Below are 25,348 nucleotides of genomic sequence, written 5' to 3'. Positions count from 1 at the left end.
CAGCCTCAGTCCAGCCCATCAGTTGTGACTCTGGGATAAGTGTAGGTGGTGTCCCTCGCGGGATCCTAACCAGGGGCTGGCCTGGGGCATATGATATCTGACCAGTTGACTGTAACTTTACCCTTGTACTTTCAAGCCTGGTATGGTATTTTTTTCCCCATATTCTTTTAGGAAACATTATGTTGTGGTTTGGGATTTCTACATTTTTCAAAATCTATTTTTAGGGTTTAAATGGAACATCTGGCCCGTGTTTTATTTACTGTTGTATTTAATAGCACTGTCTAAATTTGTGTGCCTTCCACATTCCCTATGAGCGAATTTCTTCTCACCTGGTGTCATTGGGTTCCTATAGTGCTCACTCGAAGAAGAAGGGGAATGAAAAGCACAGCTCTTGATGTGGAAGATTTTTTTTCCTCGCCGGACACTGGCAAGTAAGTAGGTATGAGACATGTACTGTTTAGAGAACTAGAATGCACGGGACTTAATTTCTAAAAGAAAAGCGCCGGCCCCAAAAGTTTGTCGAGACACCCACTTATGTTGCTGTTGCTGAGAACCAAGATTTTCTAGTCTAGATTTCACCTCATTTCTCTTTCATTCACCACCACACACACTCTTCCCCTTTATCTCACTCATGCAGGTTCTTTTTCATCCCTTCTTTTCCTCTGTCACCGTTTTTTTCAGTCTTTCCTCCCTCTTTTTAAATCATTTTTCTGCTTTTCTTTTTTTTGTTCTGGGACAAAGTCTAATAATGAAAATTAAGTCCCAGCCCCCAAAGTGAGAGTTGGTGAGCCCTACCTGCAATCCAAGGATCAGAGTAAGCTCTGAGAACCCAACATACTCCAAGAGCACTCTGTCACTGGGCAGAGGTTACAAGTAAACATGGCAGGATACAATGAGGAATGCAACAGACTACATGCACCATGGTCACAGAGAAGGTACCTTTACATCCTGTCTGTAGCAGTAGAGCCCCAGAGCATGAAAATAGAACTCCACACTTGAAGGAGAGCACAGAACAGTAATGTAACTATGTAGTAGTTGTATATAAGGCAAGCAATCCACTGCACAAGGGTATTACATAGCCAACAACAACGACCAGACACACAACCACCATCTATGGGTGATTCACAGGAATTAAAGACCAAACTTTTGAGCAGGTCAGAGAGCAGGCAAGCGACACACCCAAGGTCAGAGAGTGAGGTTAATCATTCCACATGTATGAAAGGGGGGCATACGTTGAAGCACTTCTCTCCCTCTCTCACCTATTCTGTCTCTCTTTTGCCACTTTTACCTCTCTTTCACCCTTTTTGACTCTTGCAACGCTTTCTCATGCTCTGGCCCCTTCTTTCTGTCACTCCTTTCACTGTATTCTTTCTCTCTCTGCCTTTCTCTCTTGCCTCCTTGTTCCTTCTGCTTCTCACACACTCAGTCTCTTTCTTTGTCTGTCTCTTTCTTTTTCTTCCCCTCTCTCCCTTTCTCTCTCACTGTTTCTAGCTTCGCTTCTCTCTCTTTCTTACTCACTTCCTGGCATCTATTTATTTGTACTTCCTTTCCCACCTCAAGTGTTAGATGCATTTGACTGTGTCATCATCCTTGTTAAGGTTCATCAATGGCCAGCACAAGTAAATGACATATTCACTGTGAGCCAAAACGCCTTCTACTTTACCTCTCCTGGGTTTGGGGTGTCTATCATATTTCTCCTGGGGTGGGGGTACAGCCAAATCACTGACCTTTTCACCATTCATTTCTTGTGCTGCTAGGATTTCTGTCCTTCTTTGTATTGTTTTGTTCATGCAAGTGCAATACTCTTCTTTCTGCTTTAAAGTGTGTGTAGGCAATTGGACACATAGCTATATGCCAGTCACAGCTGATCCAGTTGCAGCGTGGAGTAAAACCGGGTGGCCCATATCAGTCCTTGATGTGAGATAGTAGAGAGGTTTTGAGTTTTTATGCATGAAAGGTAGCATTGCAACTCTAGAGTGTGAGACCACAAAGTGCAAAGCTGCTTCCATTAAAATCTTCTCTTGTTTTTGGTACTATTTTAAAGTTATGCTTGACATTTTTCTTTTATCATGTAGGAGCAAACCCTTAGCGGCAAACTCTCCTGTCCTCCACTTTCCAGGCCTGGGCAAGTGTGAGAAGTGCTACCTGTGCAAGGAGCTTGTGCCACTACAGCTGTACCAGGAGCATGTTGACAGTTGTTTGCAAACTGCAGTCCTTGAAACTCAGGGAAGTCGTAGGCTGCGCAGCACGAAGGTGAGTTATCTGGAGATGAAGGGCCACCTTCTACAGTAGTATTGTACCAGACTGTGCTTGGCAGAGTGAGGGGAGAGTGCAAGATGGGCATTGGGGGGACCCGAGAAAGAACTCCACTGAAATAAATATCTGGCTGTTACAGTGGGGGTTTCCTTGGTCACTAGGCTGCAAAATGTTTATGCGCTGTTCCCAATGGTAAAATTGATCGAAGGTCACCAAACATGTACTTTTAACACTATCGCTTTGTTTGTGTCTTGGCAGGAGGTTGGACGGAGTGAAGGAAGGTTGTTGAGCATGCTTGACCAGTCAGAAAATATGTCTGCAGGTGCGTAACTTCATTCAGTGTTTGTTAGATATTGTATCATTTATAAATTATCATGATTTAGTTATTCCTGAACTCAGACTGGAACCCATCAATTTCAGTCACTTTAATATATCATATAACAAATAATAGTGAAAGCAGACATAGATTACTTGTAGAAAGTCCACTTCATTATGTGACCTTAACTCTGCCCAGTGAGTTTGAGGCTGAGAGCTCCAACCCTCCTCAGAGGCACCAACTGTCACATTTTCTGTCACACATCCACAGACAACAAGTACTCCTCTGCTATATTTCTTCAGAGCCTTTTTCTTTTGGATGATCCAGTGTCTCCCTAAGACCTCTTCTCACACTAGCTGCAAAAGGTAAGCTTATCCTGCTCCCTTTGTGACTAGGAGGTTGAGACCTTGGTGTTTTGTTACCATGAAAGACGCTTTCACCGATAAGAACGAAAGGAAACTTTTTGACGAAGGCCTCATTGACAAAGACTACATGATCGATGAAGACCACTCCATTGACAAAGGCCATGCCATTGACATCGAAACCAATTTAATCGACAACTGCTATGCAGTCAATCTAGTCTTCACCACTGAATTCATCAACAACAGTACTATTAATTTAATTTACACTACGCTGACCTTCACCCGATCTCAAACACTGACTTCGGTGACAGTACCCCTATTGTCTCTTGTGTATCTGATAAGGATTACACCGGAGCCATCAGCAGAGCTTAGGACAATTCTTCTTTATCTTGCCACAGTGAAGATGAGTTTTTGCAGCGTGAATCTTTCTGGATCATCTAGTGGTTGGGTCCGAAATTGTAGTCTTTTTTTTTTTTTTTTTTTCGTGGCAGGTGGGCGTCGACATACCACCATTGGTGTCGTTCGTGACGTCGACGCGCTTGCTCGGAAGCTCCGACCTTTGGTCGCCATCTTCAGATTCTTTTTTCCGCCGTTGGGTCTGGATCGTTGCCGAAGAGTTCCAGAGATTTGGAAGAAGAATCAAGGAAAATTACAGAAAATCGACAAAAATCAACTTTTCAACTACACCGGACTACAGGTCAGGTAACCACAGTGACGAGGAAGAAGGCTTACGACCAAAACCTCGATGTTCGACAGAGAATGCGCTCACAGGGGGCTCCCTGAGCGCAGGGATGGACAAGACACCGTTCAAAATTTGCACCAATTGCCACCACAAGTACGCCCAGAAGGATCAACATCCAGTCTACAACCTCTGCCTGCCGCTCGACCACAACAGCGAAGACTGCAATGCGTGCTCAGCATTTACACCCAAGACCCTCAGAGTAAGGGAGAGGCAGAGAAGGACGAACTACAGCATGCAGGGGCAGGGGCCACCTCCTTCGCTCCGAGACTTGGGCCTCTCCAGTGGAGAGGAGGACAACATCTCCGAAGGACCGGAGGACTGCACGGTCGTCAAGGTCCATAAGAAGATGTTGAAGGAGGTAAGGGACTCGTCGACCCCTAAACACTCGAGCGACTCTCGAAAGGGTGAAGCTAAAGCCCTGAACGACACTCGTAGAAGTGAAGCTAAGTCCTCGAAGGGAGCTCTGCCGCTGAAACAATTGACGAAAGCAACAGCTACCAGGGACAGTCAGCCGAGCGGATCCTTCGAAAAGGACTCCCAATCGGAGAAAACCTTCGAAAAAAAAAAATCCTCGAAGGTTGCTCTCAACGGACCCCTCAGCGCCGAGGAAAGAAAAGCCGGCATCGTCGTCGACGGCCTCGAAGAGAAGCACACCAACTCTCAATGCCGAACATGCTGCCGAGAGGAAGAGGAGGCTCGAGGCCAAAATGGCGAGCATCCTGCAGTGGAAAAAGGACTTCGACAAGAAGATGAGCCAATACACCATCCCGCCGAAACACGTGCTCGAAGCCGAAAGGGACGACAGGGAACCGCCGAAAACGCCCGAACCAGTCGAGGAACTGGGAGACAAAGACTACTACGAGGGAGAAGGCGACGAAAATCTGCAATCCTACTGGGACTCGACTCTTGAAGGCACAAGACATGGAATGGCAAGATCTCGAAGCCGAATCGCCGGAAGAAGGGGTAGACACTTACACTTCGAGGCCCTTGCCGCCAGACGAGATAGGGGTCTACAACATGGTCGTACAGAAGGCTGCACAGACCTATAGAGGAGGAGAAGCCCAAGGCATGTTTCCTCCTGGAGACTCTACTGCCTCAACAAACTAGGAGCCAATTCCTACCCATGCTCCCTAGTGTGCTGGATCAAGGAAGAGAGGCCTTTAAGGAGCCAGTAGTATGCAAATCTATGACCCTTAGAACTGCGAAGAAGTACAAACATTCTTCAAAGGACCCTGCATACATCCAAGGGGCAGTGCCAGCTGACTCCATAATCGCAGCTATGGCTAGGAAGAGGGCCAATGTACCCACTAATGCTGGACCACCTCCAGACAAGGAAAGTAGGAGGATGGATCTCACAGGGAGAAAGGTGGAGAGAAATGCGGCTATACATTGGTGCATCGCAAACTTAAACGCCCTGATCAAAAGGCACGCATTCCAGCACTGGGATGAAGTGGGGCAGCTGCTAAAGCATCTACCAGACCAGTACCAACAAAGAGCAGCTCACCTGGTAGAAGAAGGGAAGAGCCTGGCAAACACATGCCTAAAATCGGCATTGGATGCTGTAGCAACATCGAGCAGGTTACTGATGATAGGAGGGACCGAAAGAAAACACGCATGGCTCAGAATTTCGGGATTCAAGCCAGAGGTGCAAAGCAACATCCTATATACACCTTTTAATGGAGAGCAACTGTTCGGCATGCCAGTTGACGACAAGTTGACGCAACTCAAGAAGGACAACGAAACAGCAAGGTCCATGGGAGCGTTGCAGTTCAGAGGAATGAGAAGAGGCACACCCACGGTAAGGCCGGGTGGTAGAGGAGGCAACGTGCCTACCACATCGCACCAAACATTCCAGCAAGGCTACCAAGGTAACAACCAAGGCCAGCAGGGACAGCAGCAGCAGAACTGGCAGTACCAGCCCCAGGGATAGTCCTTTCGAGGGTGCGGAAACGGAAGAGGACAAACACGAAGAGGAGGCCAGCAGCCCTCAACCAAGTGACTCCACCATGGAACACCCTAGCAACACCTCGGATTGGGCAGAAAGACATAAAGAAGAGCAGCAGCCGAACGTTCAACGACAAGCAGTACCTCGAACCCTCCGCAACACCGGTAGGGGGAAGAATAAGAGACTTCATCCAGGAATGGAGGCGGGTCACATCGGACAAATAGATACTAAACATCATACAATACGGATACTGTATAGAGTTAGGAAAACAGCCTCCAAACAGAAAACCATGAAGTAAGGCACACTCAGCAAAGGAGCTCTCGCTCTTGCAGCTAGAGGCGCAAAAACTGTTCAGCAAGGAGGCAATAGAGGTGGTACCGCCAAACCAAAGGGACATAGGGGTTTACTCAACTTACTTCCTGGTGCCAAAGGTGGACGAAACACTAAGACCTATTCTAGATCTAAGGATCCTGAACAAATTCATAAGAACTCAAAGGTTCAAGACGACTTCCCTACAAGAGGTAATACCACAAATACAACAAGAGGAATTCATGGCTACTATAGATTTAAAGGACGCATACTTACACATCCCCATCAACCACAAACAGAAGCGCCTGCTAGGGTTTGTGATCAACCAAAGCCACTACCAGTTCACAGTACTGGCATTTGGCCTGAAATCCGCAACAAAAGTGTTTACAAAATGCCTAGCAGCTGTCGCAGCATACCTGCGAAGGCAAGGAATACACGTATACCCCTATCTCGACGACTGGCTCGTAAAGGCAAGTTTGTACTGACCATGCAAACTACACATCCAGCAGGTCATGCTAACACTGACAAGACTGGGTTTCTCGATCCATTGGGATAAATCGTCAACAGAACCAGAACAAATCAAGATATTCTTAGGGGCAGAGATCGACACCATACAGGCCAAGGTGTTCCTCAGCAGGAAGAGAACATTGGCGATACTGAAGGAAACACGTCATTACCACAAGGGGCAAGTTCTGACAGTGAGGACGGTGAGCAAGCTGATGGGAATGATGGCGTCCTGCATTCACCTAGTCCAAAACATTCGACTACACTTGAGACCATTCCAGGAATGGATACAGCAGCAATGGTCACTGGCAACTGGGAAGATCTAGTGGTTGTCAAACACGCAGTGCATCAGGATATAGCGTGGTGGAACAAACAAAACATATCACAAGGGAAAGCATTCACACAACCAGCTCCAACAGTGACCATCACGACGGACGCCTCCCAGCTGGGGTGGGGCACACACATGAACAAGCTCAAGGTGAGGGGGCTATGGTTGCAACAGGATGCGGTCAAGCACATCAATTACCTGGAACTAAAAGCAGTGTTCCTAGCCTTAAAAGCATTTTAGAAGGAACTGTACGGAAACAGGGTGTTGATCCAAACAGACAACACCACGACCATGTTCTACATCAACAAACAAGGAGGAACACAGTCAGTAGCGCTATCGAGGCTAGCACAGGAGATATGAACATGGGCCATTCCACTGAGGATAGACCTACTAGCGATACATCTCCCAGGGAAGGACAACGTGAAAGCAGACACTCAGCAGGCAGACGTCCGCATCCCACGAATGGGAGATCAACCAACAGGAATTACAGAAAGTATTCCGGAAATGGGGTACACCGCAAATAGACCTATTTGCAACACACCAAATGCAAAATGCCAACACTTCGCATCCAGACAACCAGACCATCGGTCACAAGGGAATGCGCTATGGATAAGTTGGTCAAAGACATTTGCATACACTTTTCCCCCGGGAACTCAGCAAATGCAGGATCAGCAGCATGTCACTGATACTAATAGCACCTCAGTGGGCCAGACAGTCATGGTTCTCACAGATAGTGGAGATGGCGCAGGCACCAGCACACAGATTTCCAAGACGAAGGGACCTGTTAACAATGCAGAACGGAAGGGTGCTACACCCAGAGCCAGAGAGCCTCAGCCTGGAGGTATGGCTCCTGAGGACCTAGAGTTTGCACACCTCAAACTACTGGCGAGCACAATGGCAGTGCTCAGGGAGGCAAGAAGGCCTACCACAAGGAAATGCTACGTAGCAAAGTGGAAAAGATTCTCAGAATGGTGCATTAGAGAGAAACTGCAAAGAAAGATCACAAGGGAGTCAACAGTACTAAAATACTTAACACATCTACTGCAAAGTAAACTCGGCTACACATCCTTAAGGGTACACTTAGCGGCGATTGTGGCTTACACAAGAGGAGAAACGGGGAAAAGTTTCTTCACCTCACAAGTAGTAAAAAGATTTCTAGGAGGAGCGAAGAGGATTGCACCTCCAAACAGAATGCCAGCACCAGCATGTAACCTCAATGTAGTGCTGCCCCAATTGATGAAAGCGCCATTTGAGCCGATGCATGAGGCTACACTGCACAATCTCACGCTAAAGATGGCCTTCTTAGTGGCTATCATATCACTACGAAGAGTAAGTGAGTTGCAGGCGCTAACACTTCAAGAGCCCTACCTACAGATTCACAGTGACAGTTTTGTGATGAGTACAGGCCCACACTTCATGTCAAAGGTGGTATCTCGGTTACACATCAACCAAACCATCCAAATACCACGTTTTTTCCAAAAACCAACCACAAGCACAGAGAGGGCGCAGCACACACTGGACGCCAGGAGGGCGGTTATGCACTATATAGAGAGGACAATGGAATGCAGTAAGACAAAACAACTCTTTGTTTCCTTCGCAAGCAGTTTTTTGGGATGACCAGTTACCAAAAAGACCATTGCATGATGTTTTGCACAAACCGTACAATTATGCCACAAACAAGCAAGGCAACTGTTACAAGAGTAGCTCATGCTCACTCGACGAGGAAGAAAGGAGCAACAATTGTGTTTCTGGCCAACACACCAATTCAGGACATTTGCCAAGCTGCAACATGGTCTTCAGTGCACACGTTCACTGAGCACTACTGTGTGGATATCCAAATGAACAAAGAAGCGCAAGTGGGACAGAAGGTCTTACAACGCATATTCAGTAACCAGTGCTCATCTTCCACCCAGCCACAACAATAAGAACAAACCGCTACAAAGTCTATGCACAGCATAGTGAATCAAGAAAGATTCACGCTGCAAAACGTATAGTTTCTTACCTGACGGTGTAGTTTTGCAGCTTGAAGACTTTCTGGATTCACTAGCAAACCCACCGTTCTCCGCCAGAAAGATCAGACAGGAGAAAGGGGATTAAAAATGAACAAGACTTTAGAAAAGACAAGAAAAAAGAATTCGAAGATGGTGACCAAAGGTGGGAGCTTCCAGAGGAAGTGTGTTGACGTCCCGAAGGACGGACGCCAAATGGTGGTATGTCGACGCCCACCTGGGCCACGAAAAAAAAAAAAAATTAGAAAAAGGACTACAATTCCGGACCCAACCACTAGATGGTGGAATAATGCACAGCATAGTGAATCCAGAAAGTCTTCAAACTGCAAAACTACACCGACAGGTAAACTATACGTTCTCCAGTATTGGATCTTTCATAGTATCGCATGATTAACTCATTCACCCCTCGTCAAGTGGGAGTCCCACAGTCCACTAAAAAGCAGTACAATATTAAACATAGCTTACAAAAGGACTAGAAAACCTTCTCTTTAGTATCCTATACATCTTTTAAAAAGAACCAAACTCCAGCCAATCATGTTTCATCACCCTGGAGAACACTCCCATCAGAAGCTCACTTCCCTCACATTTTCTACCACAAGTCACGTGATGGGAGTCTCCCTGAGCTCTCCTCAGTTTATTTAAATTGAAATACTTCAAAGAGTGTTCTTTTGTAATTTATATATATTTACTTGTACTCTAACTTCAAAATAGCATCTACTGAAGAGATCAGACATGCCAGAGTCAGCTAAAAAAGACAATTCAAATCTTGTGGAACATGTGATGGGAAGAGGCTCCACTCAGAAGATCCTCACAAAGAATGCATCCACTCCTCCCATAAGGTAAAATAATGCAAGATGTGTCTTATTTTTTCTTATAAAACTTTGAAGTACAGGGAGAGGAGGCTTCTTATATGTTTTCTGAAGCTTAAAGCAGAGAGCACTGCAGTTTCTAGGCAGGACAGTGAGGTTTCCTCAAAATTAAATATGCTGAGGGAGAGGCCAAAGATCAAATACCTCAGGAACCTCCTAAAATGACTTTAAAAAGACATATCATAGAACATCAATAGAGTATTGTTCATCTGCTCTGCGATTTCAGAAACCCAAAAAGAGACTGTTTCCTCTGGAAAATCAAAATCGGAGCCAGCAACATCATCTCCCAAGTTAGCTTAACAATTCAAAAATCCCTCCTCTGTACCGTCGACAGAAAATCGGTCCCTCTGATAACCCAAAACGATGACGACATCATCATCATTGACGGCAACATTTATGACACTTCTGCTACATCCACCATGGCAGGAATGACGTCAACATTATCGACGAAGAAACAGTTGACGGCTCCATCAACAATGATAACATTAACACAGCCGACGGCGAAACCACTGATTACATGATCAATGACGTCGATAACACCGTTGACGAGGGATAAAATAATTTAGAACCAATTTTAGTAATGATGGAGCATGCTTCCCAGAGTATGGTGTCCCCACTGCCACCAAGTCGTTTATTAAATGAAGAGAATTCAGATGAGGATGACGTACCATTTGGAACCACTCATAGTCTTCTGAACTAAATGTAATCAAGAAGAGGAAGATGAAGAATATTTTGAGGAAGAATACTATTCTTTCAAAGCACAACAATATGCTGATACACCCATTGAATATTTGGACCAATAGAACCCTATAGTCCTCGTCAGCCTCAAGAAGATATGATACATGTGCCACATGCTTTGGTTCATGACTTTAAGAGCTTTTTAGAAGACTATTATAAAAGGTTTCCAAAACTTACAAAGCCTGTATCACCAACACAGCCACTGAGGTATCTGCAATTTCCTTCTGCCTAACCACCTACTCCGCAAATGCCCATTAATTTACCAGCGGAGCATACACCTAAAAGGACACCAAGATCAAACCTCGCAGTTCCACCATTGGATAAGAGTATGTCTTACGATGAAGAAAGAGAAGGAGGTGAAGTACCGGACGATCAGAGTGTACCTACTTAATGGGATGATGTTCTAATTCCTCCTCCATCGCCACCTGTTACACAACCAGTAGATTCTCCCGACGACATTGGAGGATTTCACAATCTAATGGAAAGAGCAGTAAAAATATTTAAATTGCCAATGCCTACAAAACAATAAGATTGTTTTTGTATGACTTTAGAGAGCCTTCTAGGAAATTAGTGTAAGCAATCCCTACTGTGGATTTCATTTGAGAAAAAAGACTTTAAGTCATGAAGAGTCCAGCAACCGTCTCTGCTGTCTTGCGGTGATTGGGTAGGAAATATAAAGGACCAGAAAATTCACCATCTTGATTGATCATTCACCCCAAACCAGACTGCTTAGTAACTCCAGTATCTCTACGCCGCTCAAAGAATCCTTCCATACCCTCCTTTACGCCACATGTTAGAGAGTGTAAGAGTTTAGACAATATAGGAGAGCATTTTTCTACTATACCAGTGAGTACAGTTAGGGCTGCCAATTCCTTGGCAATCCTCAGTTGCCATGACTGGCAGATGTGGTCAGAGACTGCTGCGTGCATCAATCATCTACCGGATCCTACCAGAAGGTGAAAAAACCTAATCTGAGATGATTGGCTGTGCAATGGATATTGCCTCTACAGGTTTCTGTCAGTTGGTGGAAATGGCTATACTTCGCAGACACTTCTTTTAACAATGCCTTACAGTCAATCAAAACAGACACACAAGGTCACTAGGTACTTTCAGATTAGGTGAATGCCCTTTCAAGGCAAATGCAACAAGATGATGGACGGAGTGCTGAAACTTTTCAATCACTCACCCCCACCCCGGCAAGAGATCGGGTTTAATCCATTGTTGTTTTGCTCACTATGCCACCCCAGTTTAGACTCAGCCATATGCAAATTAGTCTTGACCCTGTTCCTCATTGGAACAGTCCAGCCCGAACTGCCAGGCCAGGTCCTCCCTGGACAAGAAGCAAGCATCCTGGGACCGGTTCCAGGGTATCACCCCATATCTGCCAGGCAAGCTTGAATCCAGTGGCACAGCGAGCAAGAGACCCATGACTGGGCATACCCTTAGCCACTTATGGTGAACATAGCCCATCTCTGGGTATACTCTTGGGCACTTAGGGCTAACATAGAAAATACAACAAGATGATGAAAGTGTAGTGTTGAAACTTTTCAACTACTCACCCCCATTCAAGAGATCTGGGTTTAATCCATCATTCTTTTGCTCACTATGCCACCCCAGTTCAGACTCCGCCATATGCAAATCAGTCTTGACCCTGCTCCTCATTGGAACAGTCCAGCCCGATCTGCCAGGTCCTCCCTGGACCGGAAACAAGCATCCTGGGACCGGTTTCCCGCATGTAACTCCTCATCAGAAAGGCTAGCTTGAATCCAGTAGCACAACGAGCAAGGTACCCACGTCTGAGTATACCCATAGCCACTTTGAGGAGCAAGAGGCAAAGAGCTGCTTTCTCACTGAGGAGGATATCATCGCTATTGATACTAACAATATCAGCCCTTTCTACTGTAATATAGGCAACCACCAGCCTATACCAAACAAGCACCAAGAAAGAAACATGGTTCCAAAGGACTGGACACTGGAGAGAGACAGTGACGATCTGGAGGTGACGGTTACCCTTCCACACTCCCCAAGGCCACTCAGAGGTTGAATCACAAGTTATTTAAAACAATGGAATCAGTAACAACTGATCATTGGTTTCTGGACCAAATTACCCACAATCATACTTTGGAATCCAACCAAAAACCACCTCCTGCTCCTCCCAAAAAACATCCCCACCACATAATCCTTCAATTTGAAATTCTAACCATGTTCAACAAAGGAGCCATAGAAAAGTACCCCTTAATCAGAGATGAGAATGGGTTTCTATTCACAGTTCTTTTTAATCAATAAAAGGAGAGGGTAATGGAAACCTATTTTCGATCTGCAAAGTATAAACAAATACCTAAGAAGGCTATCATTTCCTATGGTTACTCTTCAAGGCATCCTCCAGCTTCTCAACCATGGAGACTATATGACATTAGATCTCCAGGATGCCTACTTTCATATTCCAATTCACCCAGAGCACCGCAAATTCCTAACATTCGAAGTGGCTGACACTCACTATCAATTCAAAGTTCTCCCTTTCGGACTTCAATCGGTCCCCGCATTTTTTCTTAAGGTCTAGCTTCAGCAGCTGTTCATTTAAGACAGAGAGGTTATCAGGTATTCTCATACTTCGCCGACTGGTTGGTAAAAAAGCGCCTTCTCGGCATGTAGCAACTAGGGAAACCAGGGCTGGTCTGGGTCTATTCACAAAACTGAGTCTTAATCTCAATCCAAAAAAGTCATCACTCCGACCATCAAGGAATACAAGATTCTTAGTGGCCATTTTAGACACCATACAAAGGAGAACCAGCCTCAGACTTCTAGCAGAGAAATTACTGAAAAGAAAGTCAGTTTCAATGCGCCTGTTCAAGTCCTTTTTAGTGATGATGTTGTCTTGCATTCCCTTGGGCCCATTTGTCTGCCTTCGAATGAGACCTCTGTAGACAGAGCTGGAGAAACAATGGATACAAACTCAGGGCTGTTTTGAGGATATAATCCAAATCACTCCAAGCATGAAGGCGGCTCAGACTTTGTGGGTTTGAGAGACAAATTTCTTGACAGTATTACATTTCCTATCTAAAAAATCTGATTTTGTGATCACAACCGATTCTTCCTTAAAAGGAGGGGGAGCTCACTTATAAGACCTGAAGTGGGTTCTGCACCACCTAAAATTTCACATAATTCTTTTTGAACTCATGGCTGTAGGTTTTGGTCATCAATCTTTACTTCCAAAAATAAAGGGATCGTCCGTATTAATCCACTTGGACAATACCACCACAATTCACTTCATCAACAAATATGGTGGTACAAAATTTCCAGCAAGGTCTCAAGAAAACCAAAGTATTTGGAAATTTTCGCTTCAATACCAAATAAGGCTCAAAGGGGAACATGGTCCAAGAACATGCAATTTTCGAGGGAAATGTTAAGCAGAAAGAAAAACAGCTGCCACGAACGGGAAACCAGCAAAGAAACTCTGGAAAGTATCTTTGCTCAATGGTGCAAGGCAATTTTAGACCTATTTACAACTACACATACTTTTGGTTTTGCATACTACTGCTTTTGTCTGAGGGACATCACATTCAGCCAAAAACGTTTACCGAATTGTAGACAATGAACCACATCCAAATACTTCATCTGGATCCTGACGCTTGTCAGCATGTGGCTATAATCCCGCAAGATTTTAAAGAAATCCATGCCAAAGCCAGAGCTGATTCTGCTTCTAAAACTCATCAACTTACATAGAAACCTTTCTGTTTATGGTGGCAGAAATCGAAGATTCACCCTCTAATAGCACCACCAGAGCAAATTCTACCTTACCTGTTATATTTAGCTGAGACAGGTCGGTTCACTACAGTGAAAGTGCACTTAACGGCAATATCACGCTTCAGTAGATTGTCTGGTTCACTATCTTTATGGGCAAGTAGGATTATCAAAGTTTCTTAAAGGTCTTCTTAGGGTCTTCGCACCGATAAAACAGCCTCCTCCACCACTCGTCTCCACATCAATTTGTTGGAATTAGGGCTGTTCGGTTGGTGCTGAAGGCCTTCCTGACCACCGTCAGAGAAGACTGGTGCAGGTGCTCATGGACACAACCACCATGTGGCATTGGGTTGGTGGAGTCTTGAGCCCTTTGTTAGGAGGCTCTGTGTCTCTGGAAGTGGCTTGACTACCAAGGAAATTCTCTAGTGGTAAGCCACCTAGTGGGGTCATTAAACTCAGCTGCTGATGCTTAGTGGATGCCAAATGGCATCTGCACCCAGAGGCGGCACAGGGCATCCTCCAAAATTGTGAAGAACCATCTAATTGGCACCGATTGAGCCAGGTGGTTGTTGTACCCAGAACTCCTGGGCATGAGAATCTATCCTTTGATCAAGCAGCTGCTTCGGGAAGATCTTTTGCACACGAGCAGGGCAGGGTTCTGCACCTCCGTGCCCACACAATTTGCATCTTCATGCTTAGAGATTGAGCGACGGCAGTTGCCTCCTTCAACCTTCTTCCTGTTGTCCTCTAAATCAATGTTCGACAGTCATTGGGATACATTTGTGGCTTGGTGTATCATCTGACACATTGACCCACTACAACCAAAGTTGTCTGAAGTTTTGTGGTTTGTGTTGTCTCTGTCCCAGCAACGACTTGCTTTGGGCACTGTTAAAGGCTATTTGTCGTCTTGTTCAGCATTTTTTCGGTTGCTGAATCAGCCCCTCTTTATTTAAATCACCTGTTATGATGAGGTATTTGAAATGTTTGCAACATTTGTATCCACCAAAACCATTTGTGTTGCTACAGTGGGACTTGAATTTAGTACTCACTTTTTTATGTGCATGCCTTTTGAGCCACAGCACAGTTGTTCTCTTAGACTTTTAACATTGAAAACGGTCTTTCTCATTACCATAACAGTGTGAGGTGTGTGAGGGAGCTGCAGGCTTTTTTGTTAACCCACCTTATACAAAATCCTTTCCCGATAAGTTGTTGTGGAGGACCTGAGCTTCCTTTCTATCAAGAGTAGTCAATTCCATGTCGTACAGGCTATCATCCTTCCGACATTGTTTGCCCCACCTTGTTTGCACCCCAAGAGAGCACTAAACTTTTTTATTGATCACATCAAAGAACATTGGATGGACGAATAACTTCGCAGTGAAAGAACGGATCATCTCCTGGTGGATGGTTCTTTGCATAGAGATCTGCTACTCACTGGTGAAGAATCAGCCACCAGAGGGCATATGTGCTAATGGTACCAGAGATAAAACTGTTACCACTGCGCTGGCATGCGGAGTACTTGATAACAATTAATGGCCTGCCCTATGATATACCTACTCATATGTTGCCAACATTCAACAGGGTTTTAAATCTTTTCTAATTCCCTAACGTGTGTTTCCTATCACTATTCATAAGTATTGGTGTATCAATTTAAAAGTGTCAAAGAAACCAACAGAACACTATTTCTACCCAAAATTGACTAGAAAAAAGTGAAGGAAGAGAAAGAGCACCTCACGGGAGTAACACCAAGGAGGGTTGCTGGTTGGTACTCACCAGCATGCCCACTTATCATCATAGGTTGCTCTTACTCCAAAAAACAAAATTTGTACTATGCTGATACAAAATTTCAGTATAGTAAGGTGATGAAAATAATAAAAAGTGCTGAGTGTTTTTACACGTGCCCACTGAACCCCAGTTAGAACATGAAAGTCTAATTCTCACTCTTAAAAACAGTGGTGCTTACTAGCTTATCGTGACTTTATTAAATGCTGTAAGTACCCACAATTAAAAATGGTTTCAATCAAACCACAACCAGTTCTATAATGCCAACATGTTTCCTTGCCGAACCATCACGCAACTTCTTCAGAGCTATGGGGTTCCAAATCAACTTCACATATGGTTCACCTAAAACCTCAGGACGTTGCAAAGTCTTCTTATACCAGCAACCGTCTTCAAAATGGAACCCGTGTCCTCTGATCACGTGCCCCTGGGGTGACTACCAAATAACTCGTCCCCCGCGCCGCGTCCCACCGGCGTGTGTGCAGCTTCCTCCGGTGGGATGCGGCACGGGGGACGACACCATCAAGACCATGAGCACAATCCATTCTGGCTCTCCGTCAGATCCCTTCCCGCACCACTTCTTCAACAAAGCAAGCAGCTCCATCGCACCCCACCTACGCAACGTCATCAATTTCTCCCTCGATACCGCGACCTTCCCAGAGAGCTGGAAACACGCCGAGATCAACGCCCTACTGAAAAAACCCAAGGCTAACCCAAGAGACCTCAAGAACTTCCAGCCCATCTCTCTGCTCCCCTTCCCGGCCAAGGTCATCGAGAAAATCGTCAACAGACAGCTAACCCAATACCTCGAAGAAAACGAAATCCTGGACCCTTCCCAGTCAGGGTTCCGCTGCGACCACAGCACCGAGACCGCCCTCATCGCCGCCACCGACGACATCAGGACCCTGCTGAACAACGGCGAGACCGCAGCACTCATCCTCCTAGACCTCTCTGCTGCCTTTGACAGCATCTGCCACCGCACACTACGCGCACGTCTCCACGCCGCAGAGATCCGAGACAAGGCTCTGGAATGGCCCACCTCCTTCCTCTCCGGCAGAACCCAGAGCGTCCGCCTCCCCCCATTCCGGTCTGAAGCCTCAGATCATCTGCGGCGTACCCCAGGGATCCTCCCTCAGCCCGACTCTGTTCAACATTTACATGGCCCCGCTCGCACATGATGTCGCCCGACAGCACGACCTCAACATAATCTCTTACTTCGACGACACTCCACTGATCCTGTTCTCACCAAGGACCCCATCACCGCCAAAGCCAACCTCCACGAAGGAATGAAGGCCGTCGCCGACTAAATGAAGACCAGCTGTCCGAAGCTGAACTCGGAGAAGATGGAGGTCCTCATCCTCTGCTCCAACCCTTCAGCCTGGGACGACTCCTGGTGGCCGACGGCACTGGGAGCAGCTCCGACACCCACCGACCACGCACGCAACCTGGAAACCAGCCTCGACTCAACGCTCTCAATGACCAAGCAGGTCAACGCCGTCTCCTCCTCCTGCTTCAACACCCTCCGCATGCTCCGCAAGATCTACAGATGGATCCCGACAGATACAAGAAAGACGGTTACTCAGGCCCTCGTCAGCAGCAGACTCGACTACGGAAACGCCCTCTACGCGGGAGTTCCGACCATGCTCATCAAACGACTACAACGCATCCAAAGCGCCTCGGCACGACTGATCCTCGGCTTACCACGGCTACAACCCCCCACCTGAGGGACCTGCACTGGCTCCCCGTCAGCAAGAGGATATCCTTCAAGCTCCTCATCCACGCACATAAGGCACTCCACAAGACCGGCCCAGCCTACCTCAACAGACGGCTCTCCTTCTACCTTCTACATCCCCAACCATCAGCTACGCTCCGCCTACCTCTCACTCGCCACCTTCCCGCGTATCCGAAGAACAAACTCCGGCAGGAGATCCTTCTCCCACCTCGCCGCCAAGACATGGAACACCTTCCCACTGAGCCTACGACAGACCCAAGACCTGCTGACCTTCAGGAGGATGCTCAAGACATGTCTGTTCGATCAGTAGCCCCCCCCCCCCCTCCCCCCCCGTTCCTTGAGACCCTCGCGGGTATGTAGTGCGCTTTACAAATGACTGATTGATTGATTGATTAAGAAAGCAACTTATGCCCGTGTGCATGGGTGGTGCTTGTATTTGGCTCTGCTTGTCACTTCCAGAGCGGAACATTGACGCAGAGACACACAAGACCACCTCCTGCACGCAGTAATTCTCCCTTAAAGTTTCCTGATCTAGGCTGTTGCCTGAGGAGTACTCGTTAGAGCAGGAATATGCTGTTGGATGGCCCACCAGAAAGAGCATTAATGAAGGTAAGTAAATTGTTATTCACATAGGGGAGAGGAGTTGGCCTAACAGCTAGGGCGCTCGACCTCTGACATGGGGAACTGGGTTTGAGTCTTGGTAATGACGCTGAACATCCTGTGATTCTGGGCAAATCACTTAATCTCCCCGTGCCTAACAAAAAATGAATGCGTTTCCTCATGTAACTTAACTGGTGCTATGTAAAGCGCTCTGATACCTGATTGGATTCGGGTCAAGTTCGCACTATATAAAACTCTGCAGCAAGCATACTTAGGGGCCGAATACGATGCGTCCGTAAAAGACTCCGACCCTCGGTCGGAGCTTTTGCGATTGCATCGTAACGTGGGGTCGGATTCCTTTCCGACCGCCTCATTAGGATGTAGGTGGTTGGTAAGGAATCCGACCGGTCATTCCAGATGGCTTTGGACAGGCTCACAGAGCCTGTCCGCCAGTTGGAATGCTGTAAGTAATCTCAAGGGCGGACCTTTCTGCCCTTGAGATTACAGTGGTGGTTTCCGACTTGGTTTCCATGTCGGTCTGTCCGTCATGGAAAGCATGCCGGAAAGCGTCTTTGTGGGCCCCCAGCAGGGCCCCCTTTGGTACACGGCCTCCGGTTAGTGGCAGAGGAGACACCTATGGTGCCCCCCTGGTGATCCCTGCATCTTGTGGCAGGCACCTTGAGGTGTCTGCCACAGGGTGCAGGTATGAACCACACCTCCCATTTTACTATGGGAGCATGCATTCCGGACGGTTTACGGCTGGAATGCATGCTCTTATAGTAAAATATAGGAATGCGACCAAACCTATTTGGGCGGTCCGGACTGCCGACCGGGTGTTGGTCTGTCCCATGACCAATGCGGTGTCAGGCGGAAGTGATTCTGCCAACATAGTAATGACCCCCATATTATTTCAACAAATGTTCTTCTTTTTTGTTCTTTATCTTTCTTTAAGTACCCAACTTACACTGCAATAAAAAGACAAACTGCCTTTTGAATAATTAAAGAACACGCACACAACAATCAGGTTTCAGGATTGGGCATTTATACTTCACTTATAATGAAAAGAATATACTTAAGAATTTTCCCAAATTCTTTGTTGCCTAGCCATATATTATTTAATTTTTTATGTATTCTCAAAATTCATTTATGCTATCACTACCACCTTAAATACGTATGTTTTATTATATTAGTCAAAATACACTCAGCAGATCAACAAGGTTCAGACATTCAATGCTTGTGATTCATTTGTAATCAAAGGCCAGTCCTTAATTATTCCTATATTTATAAAAACCTAGTAGTGCAGTGTTTAATTTCATATATATTTTCATAATATTTGATTTACTCCTTTTATAAGTTACACTGTGACTCATGCATTTTTCATTGTCATCAAATACTGAAATTAAGAATTTGCTGTTTACTTAGTCAAAGGGTGTTTAATTGTAGTCTTCATTATAGCCTTATATCCCGCCGTAGTGGGCTATACCGGCTATTAAAGGCCCGCTCCCGCATTAAAGGCCCGAGCCGAGGGACTTTAATAGCCGGTATAGCTCTGCTAGGAAGGGCTATAAGTAGGCTGTCCGGTTTAAACCGAATCTGACTGACAGTACCCTACCGGATGAAAATCAGCGGACCCGGTTTAAACCGAGTGTCACTAATTTTCATAGTTGACGGGGGAGAGCAGCTGTTGTGGTCTGCCGTCTGTCTGACTGCGGCCGCACCCGAGTACTTCACAGGTCTTTAAAAAGACCATTTACATAACGAGGCTTTGTTCTTCTTTCGCCCCTTCTCAGAGCCCCTGGGGGCGGGGCTGAGCGCAGAAACAGTCTTCGTTGCTTGCAGTTTTGGCCCGTTTCAAGAATACTGCTGTAGCCTGCCAGCCTCGAGCGGAACAGGACACTTCCTTGTTCAATACTGAACAGAACTAGTTGCTGCTGGATGGAGCGTCGGGAAGTGAACCCTTCAAGAAGGGGCCAGTCTAGTAAATGAAGCTTGTGGCTGAGGGTTTACAAGTAGCAGCAGATTTAAATGCATGTTTCTGACAGTGGAGTAAAGGACTGAAAGAAATTTAAAATATCCCACTTTCTGATTCAGTAGCTACATTGACAGCAAGTGCACATAATAAGCAGGGGCGTGGCGATCACTAATGCAGCAAGAGCAGTGGCACCGAGGCCTCAATGGTTCCTGCCTTTCGCTGTCCGAACGGCAGTCAGGGACTGGGGGTTCCCTTGCCGGAACTACGGCGCGTGAGTCGTGACGTGGGTCTTAACGCCACTGGTAACAAATGCATGTCTGCTTGTAGCACACTCACAATGAGAGCTCGGGGCGCACTGCCCGTAGGCACGCAGTTCCGTGAAAGGGGAGGGCCCGGGCCTTTGTTTGGTAACACACTGGGGAAGTGTAGGGGGACGGGGAATGACAATGCGGGCATGCCACCAACAGCCGCGAGGTGTTCAGAATACACGCTTGAAAGGGATTAGCAATGGATGCCCCTGGAGGAATGCGTGGCATCGGGCAGTGTATACGTAGCAGCAGGGCGCAGACTAACCTATTCACAGCTTTTCCTCATGTGCTCAAGTTCAAACGGCCGACCTTGTTCCTTAGGATAATGAATATCACAACAAGTGCAGATTGCAGCCACATCAAAGTGTGACAGTGTGTTAATTGTTTAAATAAAAAAAGCTTGGCGACAGAAAGACTTCCTAGGTGTCCTTAAGCTTCTTAAGGAAATGCTGACCTCTCCTCACTGTACAGGTCCTATCGAAAGATGTAAATGCATTTCCTGTGCCCACCACGTGGATTTATAAGAGGCACATAGAAATATATCAGGATTGATACGTGACAAGGGCCGAAAATTGTTTTCAAAGTTCGACTCTTATTTTGCAGAGCTTCTACTGTATCATTTGAAATTTGACTGAGGGTTCCAACTCACTTTTTCATTGCAATGCATTGAACACAATTACCAAGTTAAGGTCGCTACGGAAGACAAGTTGGTTATTATCTGTATGAGGTAAACTAAAGAGAACCATTTTTGCGGACAAAACAGGGAGGCCCCGCCGAAAAGAGAGCTTGGGCGTTTGCGGGGTCGTCTTTCCAGCGTAGAAAACGTGTGACGCAATTTCTCCGAGGCTCTTGGAAATGGGGTTACAGCCTGCCTGATCCCTCTGACAGGGGATGCGCCCTCTCTCTCTAGTGAAGAAGAAGATGGCTCGAGTCCCAAAGAACAGGCAGGAGGTGTGATGTGCTATAAAGCTCGACCTACTCATTTCAGCCATGAGCACTGATAGATTCTCACATCGGGACTGGACCAAAAAGTGCTTAAAACTAGAGACAGAGCATACAGAATGAGCTAAAACGTGCAGACTAAAACAATAACGATGAAACTGTTTGTTTGGAAACCACGTTATCTTCCACTAAATATGCATTTAACCATCGGGAAAAATGTATGCATTCCATGTACTGTAAACCTCTGTATCTATAAACCACTGTTATACAGTAAACAATGTGTTCTTTTATAAACCAGTCAAAACACATTGTTGACTTTTGCCTTGTGCTCGGACACCTCTCCTCTGAACAGTGCTCTGAAACAGCATTGGGTGGAGTTTGCGATCTATAAAACAATAACTAAGAGGTATATTATCAAGACAGGCGATAAAATTATCGACGCTTTAGCGGCAGAAAACTGCCGCTAAAATGGCGATAATGGGTTTGATAATATGCTCTATGGAATTCCAATTGAAGCTCAGGTTAGACGTCCTTCACATCTAACATGGGCTTCAATTGGAATTCCATAGAGCATATTATCAAGCCCATTATCGCCGTTTTAGCAGCAGTTTTATGCCGCTAAAGCGGCGATAATTTTATCACCTGTCTTGATAATATGCCCCAAAATAAGGGGCATATCTACAAGGCGGCGATATAAAATTATCGCTGCTTTTGTGGCCGGTTTTGGCCGAAAAGCGGCGATAATTTTATCGCTATATTAGCAAGGTCACGCTATCGCGTGAAACCTTGCCTTGGCACCTGAATTCCTTACGCCCATCTTTGCATCTCTAATGAGATGCAAAGTGGGCGTTCCTCCCCAGAATAACGGGAGAAATGTCACTAAGGACATTTCTCCTATTATCAAGCCTCACGCAAAGCAGCATAGCGACAAGATAAGTAGCGATAACCTCTGTTATCGCTAATTTCCTTACGCCTGCTTTGAAACTGACTTAGCCATGATATCCTATGTAAGGTGGATATCATGGTTAAGTATGTGAGGCCTTATCAGCAAGCTATCGCCAAACTTCGTGGGATTATCGCTGGGTTTCCAGCAATAATCTCACGTTTGGCAATTAGCGCTAGGACTTTTTATCGCTTTTGAGATAAGCGTTGCTAATAGCACGCTATCTCAGCGATAAAAATCCACGCTAGCCGGCGATAATTATCGTAGCGCTTCCATAAACCTTGAAAATAACAGCATGAGAGGATGTAGTCTAATGATTAGGGCGATGGACCTCAAATCTGGCGAATGGTGGTCAGAGTCTCGGCAATGACGCTCAACATCCTGTGATTCTGGGCAAATCATGTAATCTACCCGTCCCTAACAAAAATGAATGTGCCCTTGTATAACGCAACAGGTGCTCATGTGAAGCGCTTCAATACCTTCAGGTCGAGTTATCACTATATAAATCTCAGAGTGGAAAAAAAACAGCAGTGAAAACCAGCCTAGCTTTACTCCGAGCCGTGCCATCATGCTACATGATTTGGGAGGAGTGCCCAAAACCATGAACATTTCACCAAGCTCTCACTTTCTTCAAATGACAACACATTGATTCTAAATGAACTATGAGAACTGCCTGCCTTGCCTACAACGCCCAACACCCCCAGAAATCTCTCATTTCCAAAACGTTCTCTCTGTACCCCGCAGTTCAAGAGGTGTGCCTTGCACAGAGCCACCCTTTTCAGGCAAATTTCAGAAAGTGCTGACTTAACCTTCGAGTTGTAAAAATGTACTTGGACCTCATCTACACTGTACGTACACTGTCTATATACCATGCATCAATGAAGAAAGCAAGCAATAATAAACACAAAGCGTTCCATAAACACCGGTAAAACACCGTTTCAGTTGTTTATTATGGCGCAAAAATGAGTAACCACTGAAAAGCACTGTTTTTTGACGTTTTGAAACCACTGGAAAACACTGAAAAAACACCACCAGAATTCACCAAAAATAGAAACTGAAAACAGGAAAGCCTAGCTATAAGGCTATTAGAACACTCTGCCACTAGAGGGCAGAATGTTCTAACAAATAAAACAAAGGCTTCTTCGGGGGGGGGGAGGGGTGGGGGGGGGTTGAGAAAAAATTTCGGGGGAGGGGGGGCTGAAACTTGAAGCAATAGGCAGAGTGGAGCTGCAGGGGCTCTTAGAAGGGGTGAAACAACAGCAAGGCCTCATTAGCATGCAAATGGCCTTTTAAAGACCTGTGAAGTGCTCGGGTGCGGCTGTGTGCGCGCCGGGAAGCTGTCTCATCCCGGGCTGCCACACACGACGTGGGGGGGGCTGAAGCCCTTTGAGTCCAATGGGTTTTGCGCGCCTGGGCACTACAATTGGTAAGCCTATTCGGGAAAGAGAGGCCATATGGGCTAACACATAATCTCGTATTACGACTGCAGTGTCAGTAGGGCATCCGGCTGAATGAAAAATCGGAACGAACTTTGCAGTCTCTCCCATTGGACAAGAACCAACCACTGAGTATAGGCATGTGGTGTTTTTAACCATTTTTAACCAATCAGAGACTCAGTATTATTTGATCAGTACCGTACAGCACGGAATAAGGCAATGATGGCGAAACACGTCTGCTGTAGCTAAATAAATGACCTAATAACCCATGAGTGCTCTGCATTTCAGTAATTGTTATGTAACAGGCGAGACTCTACAATTGCAACACGGAAGCACCCCTCCTGACTTTGGAGGTTGCAGGTGGGACTGTTCGAAGGGATCTAATTGCCATGCTTCTGAACCGCTTCCTGTCAACCAATGAAGGTCGTGAATTATTCAAATTCATGTACGTCTAGCTATTGGACTGATGCCTGCAGGGACATCCTGCCGTGATATCCAGCGGCTGTGGCAAAGGGTATACAGGGACATGGATAGGGTGACCAGATTCTCAAAACAAAAAACTGGTACAGGTCATAGACATAGAAGTAGGACTAAGGTTTGCAGTAACCATCGACATAAAAGTAGGACTATGACAGCTGTGATAAGCATAGAAAAAGGACTACGACAGCTCCCTCCACAGACCGAGATGAAGCATTACAGATGACAAATCAGAGGTCTTTTATCGGCAGTAACCATTAATTCCATTTAAAGACTTTGCCTCAACATTTGCTTTAGTTGGTGACCAAATTCCAAGTTTGTTTTTTTATTAGATAAGTATATATATTGTGATTGTGCAATTTTCTTTATTGTTCAGTTAACAATCGAAGAGTAGTTTGTGCCCTTGTTTTTGCCACGAGGAAGTGAACGAGTGCATCGCTAGCGAGTTTGATTGATTGATAATCTACTGGCGGTCGCCAGTAGATAGTTATAGTTAGGACCGTGTTTCCATAGGAAATCTCAAAATTCTATTTTGAATAACTTTGGCGCCGGTTGACGAATCTTCGTGAAATTTTCAAAACTAATGGGGCGCTCTGCTCAGCTCCTACCCTGAAAGTCTCGGGGGGGATTCGTCAAGCGGGGGCCGAGAAAAAAGGGGGGTCCCAAAACGCGTTTTCCCCATGCATTTTCCCATAGGACCTTTAGTCGAAGGTACAGCCCGAACGGTTGAACAGAATTACTTGAAATTTGGCAGAGAGGTAGTCCTCAGGTCAGGGGTGTGCCTTTTGCATATATGGAGTCAATCTGTTCAGTAGTTCCTGAGAAAATTGCAGTTAAAGCACATAAATATCTATAGCCCTGACGTACGCGAGCGTAATTCTGATTGGTGGTTACATGTCAGTCAACGTTCGAATCGGTCGAAATCAGGAAGTGTCGGCCGCCATTTTGTTTGTTTTCAGTGTGAGAGTGAAAAAGGAAGGTGGCGAACGTGAAAAGGGGGCAGGGTAGAGAGTTCCTGACCCCCTAGCCTTTGTCAGGGGGTC

At 45.9% G+C, this 25,348-nt stretch overlaps 1 protein-coding gene across 6 annotated transcripts in view; it reads left to right on the top strand.

The window, feature by feature from the left end:
• The window catches only part of UIMC1 (ubiquitin interaction motif containing 1), a 458,461-nt gene that overhangs the window by 368,882 nt on the left and 64,231 nt on the right, over window positions 1-25,348 (top strand). For 3 of the 6 annotated variants that reach the window (XM_085618307.1, XM_085618308.1, XM_085618306.1), the window contains exons 10-12: window positions 353-431; window positions 2,076-2,253; window positions 2,515-2,578. In XM_085618307.1, coding sequence (XP_085474433.1) covers window positions 353-431; window positions 2,076-2,253; window positions 2,515-2,578 — 321 coding nt within the window. Of the gene's footprint in view, window positions 1-352; window positions 440-2,075; window positions 2,254-2,514; window positions 2,579-9,482; window positions 9,611-25,348 lie in introns of all 6 variants that reach the window. The other 3 variants (XR_014966701.1, XR_014966702.1, XR_014966703.1) reach the window with 2 other exon arrangements.

The sequence above is a fragment of the Triturus cristatus genome, chromosome 7 (genome assembly GCF_964204655.1).
Source record: "Triturus cristatus chromosome 7, aTriCri1.1, whole genome shotgun sequence".
NCBI classification, from domain to species: domain Eukaryota; kingdom Metazoa; phylum Chordata; class Amphibia; order Caudata; family Salamandridae; genus Triturus; species Triturus cristatus.
The sequence above is the reverse complement of the archived record's forward strand: the minus strand, read 5'-3'. Positions and strand labels throughout refer to the sequence as shown.